At 55.5% G+C, this 13,387-nt stretch overlaps 1 protein-coding gene across 1 annotated transcript; it reads left to right on the forward strand.

Annotated features, from left to right (window-relative positions):
* The first annotated feature begins 573 nt into the window (after positions 1 to 573).
* Positions 574 to 8,834, forward strand: KAZALD1 (Kazal type serine peptidase inhibitor domain 1). The gene is made up of 4 exons (XM_077823147.1): positions 574 to 1,075; positions 5,757 to 5,917; positions 7,689 to 7,836; positions 8,743 to 8,834. The coding sequence occupies exons 1-4, from the start codon at positions 574 to 576 to the stop codon at positions 8,832 to 8,834; spliced, it is 903 nt and encodes a 300-aa protein (XP_077679273.1).
* Positions 8,835 to 13,387: the final 4,553 nt, after the last annotated feature.

Below are 13,387 nucleotides of genomic sequence, written 5' to 3' on the forward strand. Positions count from 1 at the left end.
CCCGGCTGAAACGCCTGTGCGAGGAGGGATGTCAGATCTAGCGATTGTAACGGGCCCTTCTGCCTGAATCAAAATAAATCGGTGGCTGAACCCCGGGGGTGCCCTGCACAGCTAATGCTGGCCGGCCAAACCATTTCAAATAATATGAAAGCCCATCGCCCGCCCGGAAAGGAAATACGCTGTTGATGGTTTCCTGAGAACCACTGGATCCATGCTCCTGCTACACGATTGGGAATAAAACACCTTTCCTATCACTTTTCTCTTCCAAACCCCCACACTTTCATTTGTCCTCCCACAGGGGCCCTTCCTCCTTCCCTCTCTCCTTCTGGAGAAGACCCATGGGACACTGTGGGATGCTGATCAGACCCAAATGTCTGAATGGTCAGAGATCTGCTCCATGCTCTGGGCCTCCCCAGACAAAAACATCTCCGTGTTCTAGTAAGCCAGTAACCTAGCTCTCTTTCCTTGCAGACGTTAATGGCTTCTTGGCTTTGAAGAGGGAGATGCTGCACAGGGGTCCAGTGTCTAAGTGATGGTGGCGACCAGACTCCGAGACCCAGAGAGCCCGTGAGAATGTCCAAACCTGCCAACCCGACCCCCTCTCAACTTCTGTTTCTCTTGCTGTGTTTGAGCTGGGCCCTGACATGGCCCTGCGGGGCGCTGCCCAGTGCCCCGGACTACCTGCAGCGCGGCTGGCAAAGGCTGCTGGAGGAAGGAGAGAGCTGCTCGGACTGCAACCCAGAGGAATGCCCTACCCCCCGGGGATGCCTGGCAGGCATGGTGCGGGACCCATGCGACTGCTGCTGGGAGTGTGCCAACCTGGAAGGGCAGATCTGTGACCTAGACAACACCAATCACTTCTACGGGAAGTGCGGGGACCATCTGGAGTGCAAGCTGGACACGGGAGACCTCCGGAAGGGTGAGGTGCCCGAGCCCCAGTGCGCTTGCCTCTCCAGCCAGGCCCTGTGTGGCTCTGATGGGAAGACCTACACCCAGATCTGCAAGTTCCAGGAGGTGTTTCATGCCCATCCCGAGGCAAATCTCACTGTGGCCCACGAGGGACCCTGTGAATCAGGTAGTGTCTGGTGTCAAACCCCCTTCCCCTCCACCACCTTTCTTTCAGCCTTCCCCTGCATGCCAGCCAAAGATCCAGGGGTACATTCCGTGCGCCAGATCAGGAGTCCCAATAACAATGGGAGTTGTAGGTCTCTTTCAGATGGGAAACCGAGGCACAGAGAGATGAAGTGACACACTCAAGGTCATGCTGGAAGCCTGTAGCAGAGCAATGATTTAACTGTCCTGCTTTTCCAGTGTAGCACAGCAAATAGTCCCTAGTGGAAATCTTCAGGGACCTTTGCCAAGAATTTCTGGGAAGATCTCTGGGGGTTTTCAGAAGCTAATACACTCAAAACACATGTGAAAATTCCAGAGAGTTGTTAGCAAATTCTTGGTTTCATTGCTGACTAGTTTTAAATCAAGCTGACTTATTTCACCCTCAGTTGTCATTGCAAACAGAAATAGCTGCCCCACCCCTCAGTCTTTCTGGGATCTTCCAATTGCTTCTGGAAATGGGAATTTGGGCTGCTTTAATCTGGTCTTCTGACTTGTTTTAATTTACTTTTTAAAAACCATCTCTAGTTTGTAGGGTAGGTTCTGGAAGGAGACCGAAGAAATATACACCATTCCACACTATAGCCTGGGGTTAGTGGGTTTTTTTTTTTATTTCCAGTATTTTCTGTCAAATTTGCTTTCATTAAATAACCTACCATTTCTATCCTTTTTTATTGTGAAGAAAACCTCGAATGAACTGCTGCCTGCCTGAGCCTCCAGACAGACACTGAAACAATCCTGCTAAGAAAGAGATGGGTCTGCCCTTGTTTGGTGCAGTGAGGTGTTCACTCTGAAACCTAGTGTTAGCCCCTTACATGTCCAAATATGCTAACTGCTTCACAGCTTATTCCCGTCACAGTAACCTCCCTCTGAAGTGCTTTATCTTGTAAGATCTAATTCCTTGGCAAGGATACTCCACAGGAATGTGGCTGCAAGCTCTGAACGAGGCAAATAACTGACTTTTCTTCCAGTTGCTTGCAGCTGTGTCAGTCCTCAGCATGTTTAGGTAGGTAGCTGGATTTATAAAAATACTAATAAAGGTGCCGATCTGAGATTGTGGGAGCCCCTGACACAGGCTACAAAAATTAATACTGGAAGCTAACCCCCCACCCCCGACAGCCTCTTCAGAAAACTGCCCTGCCCTGCACACACCCTCAACCATTCCCAAACCCCTCCCATCGTATGTGGCAGAGACAAGCCCCCAGTCTTGGAGAGATGCAGCAGCCCCACCCTCGTCCTCTGCAAGGTCGCCTGGAGAGCTAATAGTGCATGCAGGGCCTGGCATGAAACCTGGGCTGTAGCTAACCAAGTAACCCTGAGAGTCTCAGTTCCCCCTTTCCTGCACTTGGGGTAGTAGTAAGGTGGTGGCTTTAAGCCACCTTCATGCTTCCTGCATTCTAGAGCCTGCTTGATCCTGGAAGTAATTTAGAGGAGCCTCAGGGCTGCTCTAATTTACATCTGCTTTCCAGGGCCTGAGGGCGCAGAGAAAAGTGGCAGTCAAGTGTGCACCAGTCGTGCCCCCAACGTGCTCTCTATGCCTAGGTGCCGGCGCCATGTGGGCTGGGGAGGCTGCTTGCACAGGGGCTGGGGGATTCACTCTTCCTTTAAGCAGCTGGAGTCGCATGAAGGAGCCTTGGCATAGCTGAGACCCTGCGTGTTATTGATGTCACCCCTCGGAGAAGGAACACGAATTGTCCCCCGGGGGCTAGGAGGTGCCGCCGAGACACGCCTTCTTCCATAATTCGCCTGTGAGGTTGTGCTGGGGGGGCATGCCCCCCTTACTTCCCCTAAGATAGCTGCACTGAGAGGTTTCTGGGCTGGGCAGCCTGCTGGGCCCTTTCCTCTGTGGTCAGCAGGCTCTCGCAGGGGATTAGAGGACCAGGCTGGTACTTAACAAGTTCGCTTTCCAAACCTTGTGGCTTTGGAAGAATGTTGCCGTTCGCTGGAGGGAGAAGTGACTGAGAAGCCCCAGGCTGCTGCTGGGATGTTATTCTGCCTCTTAAATGCGTCAGACAATTTTTAAAACAAACAAACTGAGAAAGCACCCGCGGGCGTCTCTTCCCCATTTCCTGGCTGGAGCTGTTGGTGGCTTGATGATCTCATTTCCCTGGAGAACTCGCACTACCAGACCAGGCAGGGATGGTACCAAGTGTGCTGGTGTCATGGCTCAGCCCGAGATAGGCTGGAAAACTCCCCCCCAACATCCCACAGTTTGGAAGGGGTCAAAATCCAACGCTGAATTTTGCAGCTGTATTTTCTGCCTGGACGCTGTATTTTCAGTCTCAGTCCCACTAGTGCTGGAGATTCAGCAAACCAACAGTGAGAAAGAACCAAAGCACCGTCTCCTGCAGCGAGGCAGAGCCCGAAACAGCCGCTGTCTTCACAAGCGGGCAGAGCCCCCAGGAGTGGAGAGTGCGGCATGCATCAAACCAAGGCGTCGCAGTCTCTGAGACCCCCACCATGATCTCGGACGAGCTGTTGGGGGGAAAGGGTGCTTCTCCACCGTGACCTCAATCCCTCGGGTCTGCAATGGGGCCTAGTGATCAGTTGAGCTTCTGGTTAGGGTGGAAACACAGGGCAAAAACAGTTCTTTTTGGTGACGTTTTTAACCACGTTTTTCCCCCTATCGGCGCTCTACCCAGAAAGGCTGCCCACAGGCTACTGTGACTATTATCCTGTGTTATATGTATGGTGGGAGCAGCTTTCGTACGTGCTTGGAAAGATCCTTGCACACAGAATCAGAGAAATGTCGGACTAGAAGGGACTTTGAGAGGTCATCTAGTCCAGTCTCTGCACTGAGGTGGGACCAAGTAACCCTATAACATCCCTGATTTACCTCCCTGTGACTGGGTAGGAGTGTGGCCTATTGGACAGGGGACTGGGACTTAGGAGACCTGGGTTCATCTCCTGCTTCTTCCACTGGTTTACCGGGTGCCCGCTCAATGCCTCAGTTTCCCCAGCTGTACAGTGGGGATAATTGATACTGAGCTCCTTTGGGAAGCACTTTCAGATCTAAGGATGAAAAGTGCTAGGGATTATTGTAAGTGCTTGTCTACTACAGCTGGGAGAGCCAGAGAAGCTACAGCATTGCCAGCTCTCATGCCGTTTGATATCTTTCCTAAAGCCTCAGCTCCTGGAGTCAAAGGATTTTGGGAGAATCTGAGCTCTCTTTTTTTTTTTTTTAAATGCAAGTTTCTAGCCCTTCTGGTTGCAGACAAAAGCCTGAAATCATGAAGCTTAAAGGCTCGAAATGCAGAAGGCGAATGAAAAACGCCAAGCCTTGACTCCTGGTTCAAAATGAGCATGAAGCCAATCCCCTGATTTTGGGGGAGGTCACTCAGGATTCGTTAACCTTTGGGTTTGTTGGTGCAGCAGGAAGCAAGCCAGCATGTGGCGGGGAGGCAGAGGGGCAAAATGTAGCTGGGAAGACAAAGGTAAAGGGTCTGTCTCAGATGGCCAGAGAACACTGGATGATTGCAGGGGTTAAACAGCTTGCAATAAGGTAACACAGTGGGGTGGCTAATTGAGTCTGCCTGGCCTCATGGTCGGCATGTGAGGGGCGTGCTTTGAGTGTGTGGCGACTTTGCTGAAAGCCTTGTTACAGGGGCTTAGGCTGGGAAGACCGACAAGGTCTTTAATGAGAAAGTGGCACCCGCTGAGCTGCCATCCTAACGAACGGCCGCTCCTCAAATCGCTCTGCTTTCGTTCCACCCTGGACTTTTGCCTGCTCCCCTGGCACGTTTCGGCTGAGGATCTCAAAGCACTTTACAGATGTTCACTAGTGAATTAGCACCCATCTCCCCACCTTGACAGGTTGTGACTTGCCTAAGGCCAGGCTGGGAGAACTGGGAGTGGAACCCAGGAGTCCGGACTCCCAGTCCGCTGGCCTAGCGGCTAGGAAAGATTCCCTTGCCTGCGGTGATAACACATTCACAAGTAGACACTGATGCCCAGTCTCTGGGGCTGAGTGGGGTTGTTATGGCCCCTAGTTCCAAATTAAATGGTCCTGAAGCCGGGAGCGGCATTGCCTCCAGCGGGTGCATTGGCCTGGGATGGAAGCAACAGGCTGCGGCTGTCTCTGGAAGAGGGATGTTCACGAAGGCGCATCAGGGCTCCATCCCCCTGCCGGGCAGATGGAGGGAACGCGGGCACAACCTGGGGGGAAATGCAGAATGGGCAGAGCACCGAGGTGGGTAAAGAAGGGGGCCGGCCAGCCAACGGTGGGTGTTTGGTCCTCGGGGTGTGCTGAGATGATGGCACAGACAATGAAGTGCAGAGCGCTCCCAGCAGCCGTGGGGTGGGTAGGAGGCAGCGATCAGGCCTGGGCTGATCAGGAATGACTCCAGTGGTGAGAGACCGGAACCGGGCCCAGGAACCGGGCCCTGTCCTGGTATGGCTGCTGTCTGAGTGGGATGCTGGGCTGGGGTATGTCCGTCTGCCCCGAGGAGCCCTACAGAAGTGTCTCCGTCAGCCTGAGATCGGACCTCTTGCTCTGCACGTATCTCCCCACCGGACGCTCCGCTGTGGGGCTGGGCCCTGGCAGCGCCAAGCCCACATGGGTTCGGCTGGGCCTGCGAGGGGCTGGCCAATCCTCCGAACCAACAGGTCCCTTATCTCATCTCTCTCTCCTCCACCTCCTTCCCCAGAGCCCCAGATCTTGTCTCCTCCCTACGACGTGTGGAACGTCACCGGGCAGGACGTGATCTTCGGCTGTGAGGTCTTCGCCTACCCCATGGCGTCCATTGAGTGGAGGAAGGACGGCGCGGAGATCTTGCTGCCGGGAGATGACCCCCACATCTCTGTACAGGTGAGCTGCTGGATCAGAGCTCCGGGCAGCTGGGGTGGGTCGCCCTGTCGTCAGAGGAAACCCCAGCTCGCCGGAGGGACAGCAAGCCTGCCCTGAGCTGTGGGGCAGTGTTTTCTACCTCTCTCCTCAGCACCTCCTGCCTGCGGACGGGCTGTTGTATCCCTCAGTACTGCCACGTCCCCGGTTCCTGAAGTAGGTGATCCCTTCTGTTGCTTTCCACCGGGCCCCTCGCAGCTGTGGGATTTTCTCAGGACTTCAGTGCTGTTCACCAGAATTCACCCGGAAGCTGGTATATTTGTGCCAGACAATAATAAACTGCACATCACCAGTGAGATGCAGCCACTTCTGGGTGGAACTCAATGACCTTTCTGCATCATGAACAATAGAGAAAAGAAGCATTGTTTAGGGTGGGCCGTGGAGGCAGAAGTAGGTGTAATGGGAGGAAATTAAGCAAAGGAAAATTGAGTCCTGCAAGGAATTACTTGCTCTCATTGAGACATTAGACCATGGGAGGGTCTCCAGAGATAAGTGATGGAATTCTTATCACTTGAGCCTTCTTTTGTACAAGGCACTGGAGACCATGTGGCCTGCCACGATCATCCTCTGACTGGGGACGGACTACATAGACTCTGATAGCAACTGGAAAGCTGGTAACCTTACGCCACTAACTACAGGCTAACAGCCGTCTGCTTCACTGGTCACCTACAGCCTCATTGAAAGTGTTGCAATTCCAGTGTCTTGCTGGGATAGGACAGCACGAGGCGGGTGGAGGTGCCTGGGTCAGATGAAGTTGGGGGAAGAGTCCCCAGGGATGAAGGAAGGGATTCTATGCTATGATAATGGGAAGGGGGTGAAGGGTGGTTCCCAGATCAGATAAAAATGCTGGATGAAAATAGATGGCTCTGGACTGTCATGGAACTGGTAATCAAGAGCAATTCCAGCCTTCCCTCTATTAGGCATCTCTTATTCCCCAGCGCAGAGTCCTGGAGGCAGCTCAGAGGCCCTGGGTTTCCAGGCAAGGCAGAGCAGGGGTGATACATAAATGTTCGGAGATCGATTGGTTTCTTCTGGCTTTGTGTATCCTGTTTATGCAGAGGGAGGGGGGGAAACCCAAGCAGAAAACCAGACAGCTGGGTGGGTATTGCCCAGACCCTTTTAAGTGTTTGAGGGTTGTTGTTTTTTTTTAAAAAAAGAAAGCCTCAGATTTTCACATCTGAAAAGAAATTGGCCTATTCCAGTTTGGATCCAGAGAGTCGCGTTTCCCAGCCGGCTGCGATGGGGGTCTCTGGATAGAGGTGTTGCATGGGGGCTATTCCTGGAAACATGGCTTTCTGTCTGGCCTCAGTTACCATTAAAGAGCTCTTCCTTCGCCTACGTCCTCCAGAAATCCCTGCACAGCTGCGACTGCCAGCCAAGGGCCCGGTGTTGTGTTAGTCCAGCTGTGTAGAGCCACCACCTTTACCAGGCCACTAGAGGGAGCCAGTATCCTAGGGCTGCAATGCAGGCCTCTGTCTCGGTCACAGGCTGTGGCATGTTGCCTTTTGTGCTGATGCTGATGGGCTAAATTCACCCTGGGGGGTCACATTGCTGGCTGCATTGGAATTACACTGGGAAGGAGGTTGGCCCCAGGAGGCTGGCCAAGAGAGACCCCTTTTCCTTGGCACTGTCCTGGGGGTGGCCTGGTAGATTCCCACAGCTGGACCCCCGCAGCCGCCGGCTTCTCACTCTGCCGTACGCCCGGCTGACACTAGCTGAACGTGTTTGACTCCAGTTCAGGGGAGGCCCCCAGAAATACGAAGTGACCGGCTGGCTGCAGATCCAAGGCGTCCGGGTGACGGACGAGGGCACCTACCGCTGCTTCGCCAGGAACAGGGTCGGGGAGGTGGCTGCACTCGCCAGCTTGACGGTCCTGACGCCGGGTAAGTGAGACGCCCCCCGGCCAGCACCTCCGCTTCAGGGAGCCGGGTTCTGCTGTCCTCTCGAAGTGCCCAGGACGTTTGGCCTTCCCCAATCAGCAATAAAGCTACACTGGGGTTTCCCTGCCTCTGGCTCGCTGCTCAGCTCTGTCAGCTCGGCTAGGAGAGCTGGAGCTTGGGAGAGGGAGCTGGCAGGGGAGTTGGTTGTGGGTCCGCCCTCAGCAGCACTCTACCACCTGAGCTAAAGGAGGAACTCCATTCCCTGAGGCAGCAGTGGGCTGTTATCCTCTAGCAGCTCAGCCACTTGAGGGGGACGCAACACACACCTTGCCCGGTGTCTTACCCATTCTTGGCCCCTACAGACAAGTGGGGACTCTTAGGCCAAAGCACAGGAGGATGGATACGTGTGGGGCTCAGGAGAGCTCGGGAGGAGGGGTGGGTGCGTGCGTGCAGGAAATGTGAACACTCACAGCTGTTGGTTCCATTAGACAAGATCAGAATGAATACGTTATTTTTGTTTAGAAGGGCTAGAAACCTGCCTGCTTCAGGGCATCCCCAACCACTCGCTGATGGGTCAGGAAGAAGCCACCCTCAGGGGCAGGTTATTCCATCATTGTCCACTGTGGGGGCTTCTTGCACCTTGTTCCAGTCACTGGGCTGCTTGGACCCGCTGCTGTGAGTTAGCAGAAGCAGCTCCACATTGTGTTTGGCTTTGGGCACTAATCAAACTTCACTGATGGCAGCGGGATTAGCCCTGGGGTGGATTTGGCCCATTGGGATTCAGGGTGTTGATGCCACCGAGCGGTTGGGTTAACCATCCCCGGGGCAGAGAGAGGTGGAGGGGCTTGGGGCCCATACAGCGGAGATTAGGTAGAACTGTACCCCTTGGCTTCTGTGCTGCCTTTCCAGATCAGCTGAACATGACGGGGCTGTCCCTGCCCAAGCCGCGCCCCGGGCTCGAGGACGACGTGGAGAGCGAGGAGTTGGACGATTATTACTAACGGCTGCAGCGGGGAGGTGGGACCAAGGTCGGGATCCAGGATGGAGACGTCATCCGCCAGCCTGCCTCCTCTATGGCAGTCCAAGGCATGGACACCTGTCCCCCTTCCTCGTGAACCTCTGTGGGTGGAGTTTGGGGAGAACCCCTGAGCAGACCTCTCCCTCCACGTGGAAACTCCTTCTGCTATAAACAGTTTTGGGTCGAGATCTTTTTTGGGGCGTGGGGGGGTCATCTTTCAACACATCCCTTTGCTGGGTGAAGGGGGCAGCAGGAGGGATTATTAGGTGTTTAGTGGCTCCCAGGAGAGGTGAATGCTATCAGCACCTGGAGCCATGCAAAGAGCAGCTCAGCAGAAGTGTTGGCTTGGTTATGGAGGCCCAGCAAACAGGAGCTCGACTAAGCTCCTTTGTGGCTCACCTGGTACCAACAGACCATGGGGATCCCGCTCAGAGTCTCAGCCTGTGCAGGACACCCCCACCCACCCCCACACAAAGCGAGCCTGGCCACTAACTGGGGATGCCACTAATTGTCTGCTCTGATGTCCAGCTACCAGCTGGTGACCAAATCAGGCCCCGACGGATGTAGCCAGGAGGTGCTCTTTGGAAATCCTTGGGTGCAACTGGTCCCTTGGTCTTGGGGAGATTGGAGCCACTCTCCTAAGATGGGGAGCCACCCCATGCCAGCATTATTGGACCCTCCAGGAGCAGAAGGACTCACTTCCCAGGTTAGGGTGCTGTCATGATTAAGACCAACAAGGAAGGCTGGTCGCCGCTGCTGGGGGGTTGGAAATGGGATTCAGAATCCAGCCCCTACAGAGCGACACCGAGGGCTTCACACTAACACGTGAGGACGACCACAGCCCATTCCAAGCAGCCTGCATGTCACCAGCTCTCTAGCCACCTGCTGCAGTCCTGGGGCCATGCTGGTGTCTGCAGCTGGAACGGGCTCTCGGAGCGGTGTGATCAGCCTCCGGGGTTAGCACCTAACCGCAGAAAGGTTCCTCTCTCCTGAGACTCTCTCTCCAGTTTATTAAACCTTTTCTCATCTCCTCTTGTGCGTGCACGGATTTGCTTCTCTTCCAGCCACGCTGTGTCTTCGGGAGGGTGGGGCAGGGAGGGCCAGTCTACTGCACCAGGGCTGTCCCTAGCCTCAGTGGTCCGAGGTTCCCGTGTAGAATGGCCAGTGCAGCCCTCCACCCTGTCCTTTATGGAACCGGGCCCCCCTTCTAGTCCTGGTAGAGGTACAGTAGCCGAATCGCGACACTGTGTGGCCACTGGACCACAATGCAACATGCCCACTCGGCAACACCGCTGCAGCAGGGGGATACAATTCATGTAGTGCAGGAGAGTCCTGCACGCCAGGCTGCCTGCTGCACACGGTACCGGTCCGACCCAGCGCACAATCCAGCACGCGCTTATTGCATTTACACACACCTGAGGGAACACGCGGGTGCTTCGGCTCGTTCCACAGAAGGTAGGGCTCAGGGTCTGGGACAGGAGGGGCGTGGGGCTGCTCTCTGGAGGAGCTTCTCCCCTGCCCACAAAGAGGCCCCTGGCTAGGGCTGTCTGAGGGCTACAGACAAAGGGGTCTCTGCTGGCACTTCGGGAGTTCCATGTCCACTGACACCCAAAACCATTTCTGTTCACACGAGTCCTGAACTCCTTGGTGGCTGCGGAGCACCTGCATCGACACATTGCTCCCAATGGTGAATGGAGATGCTGCCCGAGCGAGGACTGAGGGGGCATGACGGGCAGCTGTCCACCCAGCGCCCACTGACTTGCGATAGCAGTGAGGAGCCGCTCTCCGCATGGCCAGCCCCAGGCGTTCACAAATCATGAGTCAGGCCACACACAAAAAAATCATGAAATTTTCCTAAAAATAATACAGTTTGGGGTACTTTCCTTGGCCATCAGGTCACTCAGGGTCAGACTCGAGTCACATCTTCCACCTTTTCTCTGCTACCAGGAAGGCTAGAAACCTACGGCTTTTGGTGGGTAAAACGAAAGCACAGATTCTCAAGATCACATGACTCCGGGAGCTGGGGCTTTAAGCAAAACACCCCTCCCCCCATCACAAGACTTACGATCAAACCGCAAGACTTGGCAATGCTGCAGCCCCTTGCGCTTTTGAAATCTGCCCCTTTCCCCTGACTAGCGCCATCAGGCAAGTCACGGGGAGCCGGGCTGCGGCTGTCACTGCAGAAGACAGACAGCAGGGGTGTGAGGCCCCAAGTTTCCAAACAGCAGGATCTTTTGCCAGGCCAAATTCTGTCCCAGTGTCCTCCAGCCACACTCTCAGTGACAGGGATTTTGCCTGAGGAAGACCTGAGTGAAAGCTAAGGGCCACATCCTGCGTCCAGACTTAGTGGTGTAAACCTGGAGCCACCCCACGGAGCTCAGTGGAGTTACTCCAAATTGACACCAGTCAGGCCTGGGCCCACAGTACTGGCCCTCTGCAGGGTCTGGCTCCGCAGTCTCCCCCGAAAGCGAGACGGATGTTAGTGCTGGTTGGAGCTTTGCTTTTCTCTTGCACCTCTGGGGGGTTTTTAAGCCGATGCAGACACCGATTCCGGAGTCAAACCCACCCAGGCAAATAAAAGGGTCTTGTGTGGAGCTGGCAGGGGAAGGAAATTCCGGCAGTCAGAGCGGCTGGGCCAGCCCCGGGCCTCTCTTCTCATCCCGGCCAGGGGGCCAAAGTCAACAGTGGCAGCAGTTCTGCATGACCACCGGACGCTGAGCAATGCCACAGCTCCCAGTGAGCTAATCCCCCCTGTCCCCCCGCTTTACAAACTCATGCGATTTAATCCAAGGGAAGGCGAGGGCTGGAAGCAATGGCCGGTGTGCACAGGTGCTCTGCAAGATTGCCTTTGCACATCTAGCCCTGTCAGGGCCCCCCAAGCCCAACCCCAGCCCCCCTGCTATGCCAGCTCTGAACTCCCCCACACCAGAGTCTGCCGATGCCCCTCAATCCCAATCTACAGCCCCCCTGCTGGTCCAGCCCCAAGGCTCCTCAATCCCAGCCCGCAGCCCCCCCCTGCTATGCCAGCTCTGGACTCCCCCACACCAGAGTCTGCCGATGCCCCTTGATCCCAACCTGCTGGTCCAGCCCCCCCCCCCGAACTTTGCCTCACCCCTCTGTCCTGCCCCAGCACCCCCAGCTATGCCAGTTTCATGCCCTGGAAACGCACCCTGCATCCTGACCCCAGCTTGGATATTACGATCTCAGATGTGAAGATCTAGTGAGGAGAGACTCCTGCTGGTGGGCCCTGCAATGTGCCCACTGGGTGTGTGGGGGGGGTGTTACAGGTCCCCCCCGCCCCCCGTGCCTGATCTGCACAGGGCAGCAGGCTGTTTCAACCCCAGCTGATGAGACTTGGTGCTTTAGCTCATGCTTTTAGCTCGGGTTCGGTCCCTGGTGTGTTGGCCAAGCCGGTGGCCATCACCCCTACTTTGGCTGAGAGGCCCAGCATCCCCTCCTCCCTGTGACTCAACCTGCTGGGATCAAAGGAAACCCAGGGCTTGATCCCGACACTCCCTGAAACCATGGGGAGACTTTCCCTGGACTTCAGCGGGCGCTGGAGTGGGCTGGCCTCCTCGGAAATCAAGCGGCTGGGACGAGGGGAGGCGACTGGCTGGCGAAGCCGTCTGCCGAGCCTGTGAATCCCTGAGAAGAAGCCAGCTGGAGAGGTCTGGGCCTCTCCCCCGGCATTAGATCGCGGAATGTGCCACGCTGAGGTGCCTTTGATTGGAGTGATGGCTCCCAAAGCCCCCCTCACTTCCCCCAATTCCCAGGCCTCTCTCCAAGCCGTCAGGAATAACGGGCACGATTCATTTACAGGGGTGGAGGAGGATGGGGAGGAGGGAGCCAGTACAGTGGGCTGGAACCGGAACAGAAACCCCGATTAAACCAGTTTGATCCATGGCTGATGGCAACAGCTCAAGGCCGGGCCTTGGGGCGAAGGGGAGGCAGGGCTGAAAGGAGCAGGGAGAGGAGAGTGGGAGGGTGGTTCAGTGGTTATGGCCCTCACATGGGACTGGGATCAATTCCCTGCTCTGGCATAGGATTCTTGTGCAGCATTTCAGTGCTCTGTGCCTCAGTTTCCCTCACCACAAAATGGAAGTAGTGACACTGACCAGCTCTGAGAGCTGCCAAGCACTAATGTAAGAGCAAGGGGGGGTGGTTGTCGCTATTTCCAGAGGTGGACCTAGACCCACAGTGGGTGTGGTGTAGGTTTCTGTGTCTCCCCTGACGTTCTCTACAGCTGCTAAGGGTCCGGCTCTAAAGTTCCCACTTGATCATTTGAGCTGGCTGAACATTTCCCACCAGAAGGGGTTGGTTGGTTTTTTTGGATGGAAAATGGCGATTAAAGCCATTGGGGATGGGCCAGTGGGTAGGGCACCCGAGCAGGATCCGAGAGAGCGAGGTTCAGTTTTTGCCTGTGCCACGGGCGTCCAGTGTGACCTGGGGCAAGTCGCGTAGGCTGGGTCTGGGGGACCTGGGCTGGTGGACTGGGTGTTTCCAAGCCTGTGTTTGAGTGTCCACACTGCATTGTTA

Source organism: Eretmochelys imbricata, chromosome 7 (genome assembly GCF_965152235.1).
Source record: "Eretmochelys imbricata isolate rEreImb1 chromosome 7, rEreImb1.hap1, whole genome shotgun sequence".
NCBI classification, from domain to species: domain Eukaryota; kingdom Metazoa; phylum Chordata; order Testudines; family Cheloniidae; genus Eretmochelys; species Eretmochelys imbricata.

Bases quoted from the DNA above. Each gene is read 5' to 3' on its own strand.
- KAZALD1 (XM_077823147.1), top strand. From the start codon at position 574: ATGTCCAAACCTGCCAACCCGACCCCCTCTCAACTTCTGTTTCTCTTG. The intron at 1,076-5,756 runs GTAGTGTCTGGT...CTCCTTCCCCAG, and splicing joins CGAGGGACCCTGTGAATCAG to AGCCCCAGATCTTGTCTCCT. The intron at 5,918-7,688 runs GTGAGCTGCTGG...GTTTGACTCCAG, and splicing joins ACCCCCACATCTCTGTACAG to TTCAGGGGAGGCCCCCAGAA.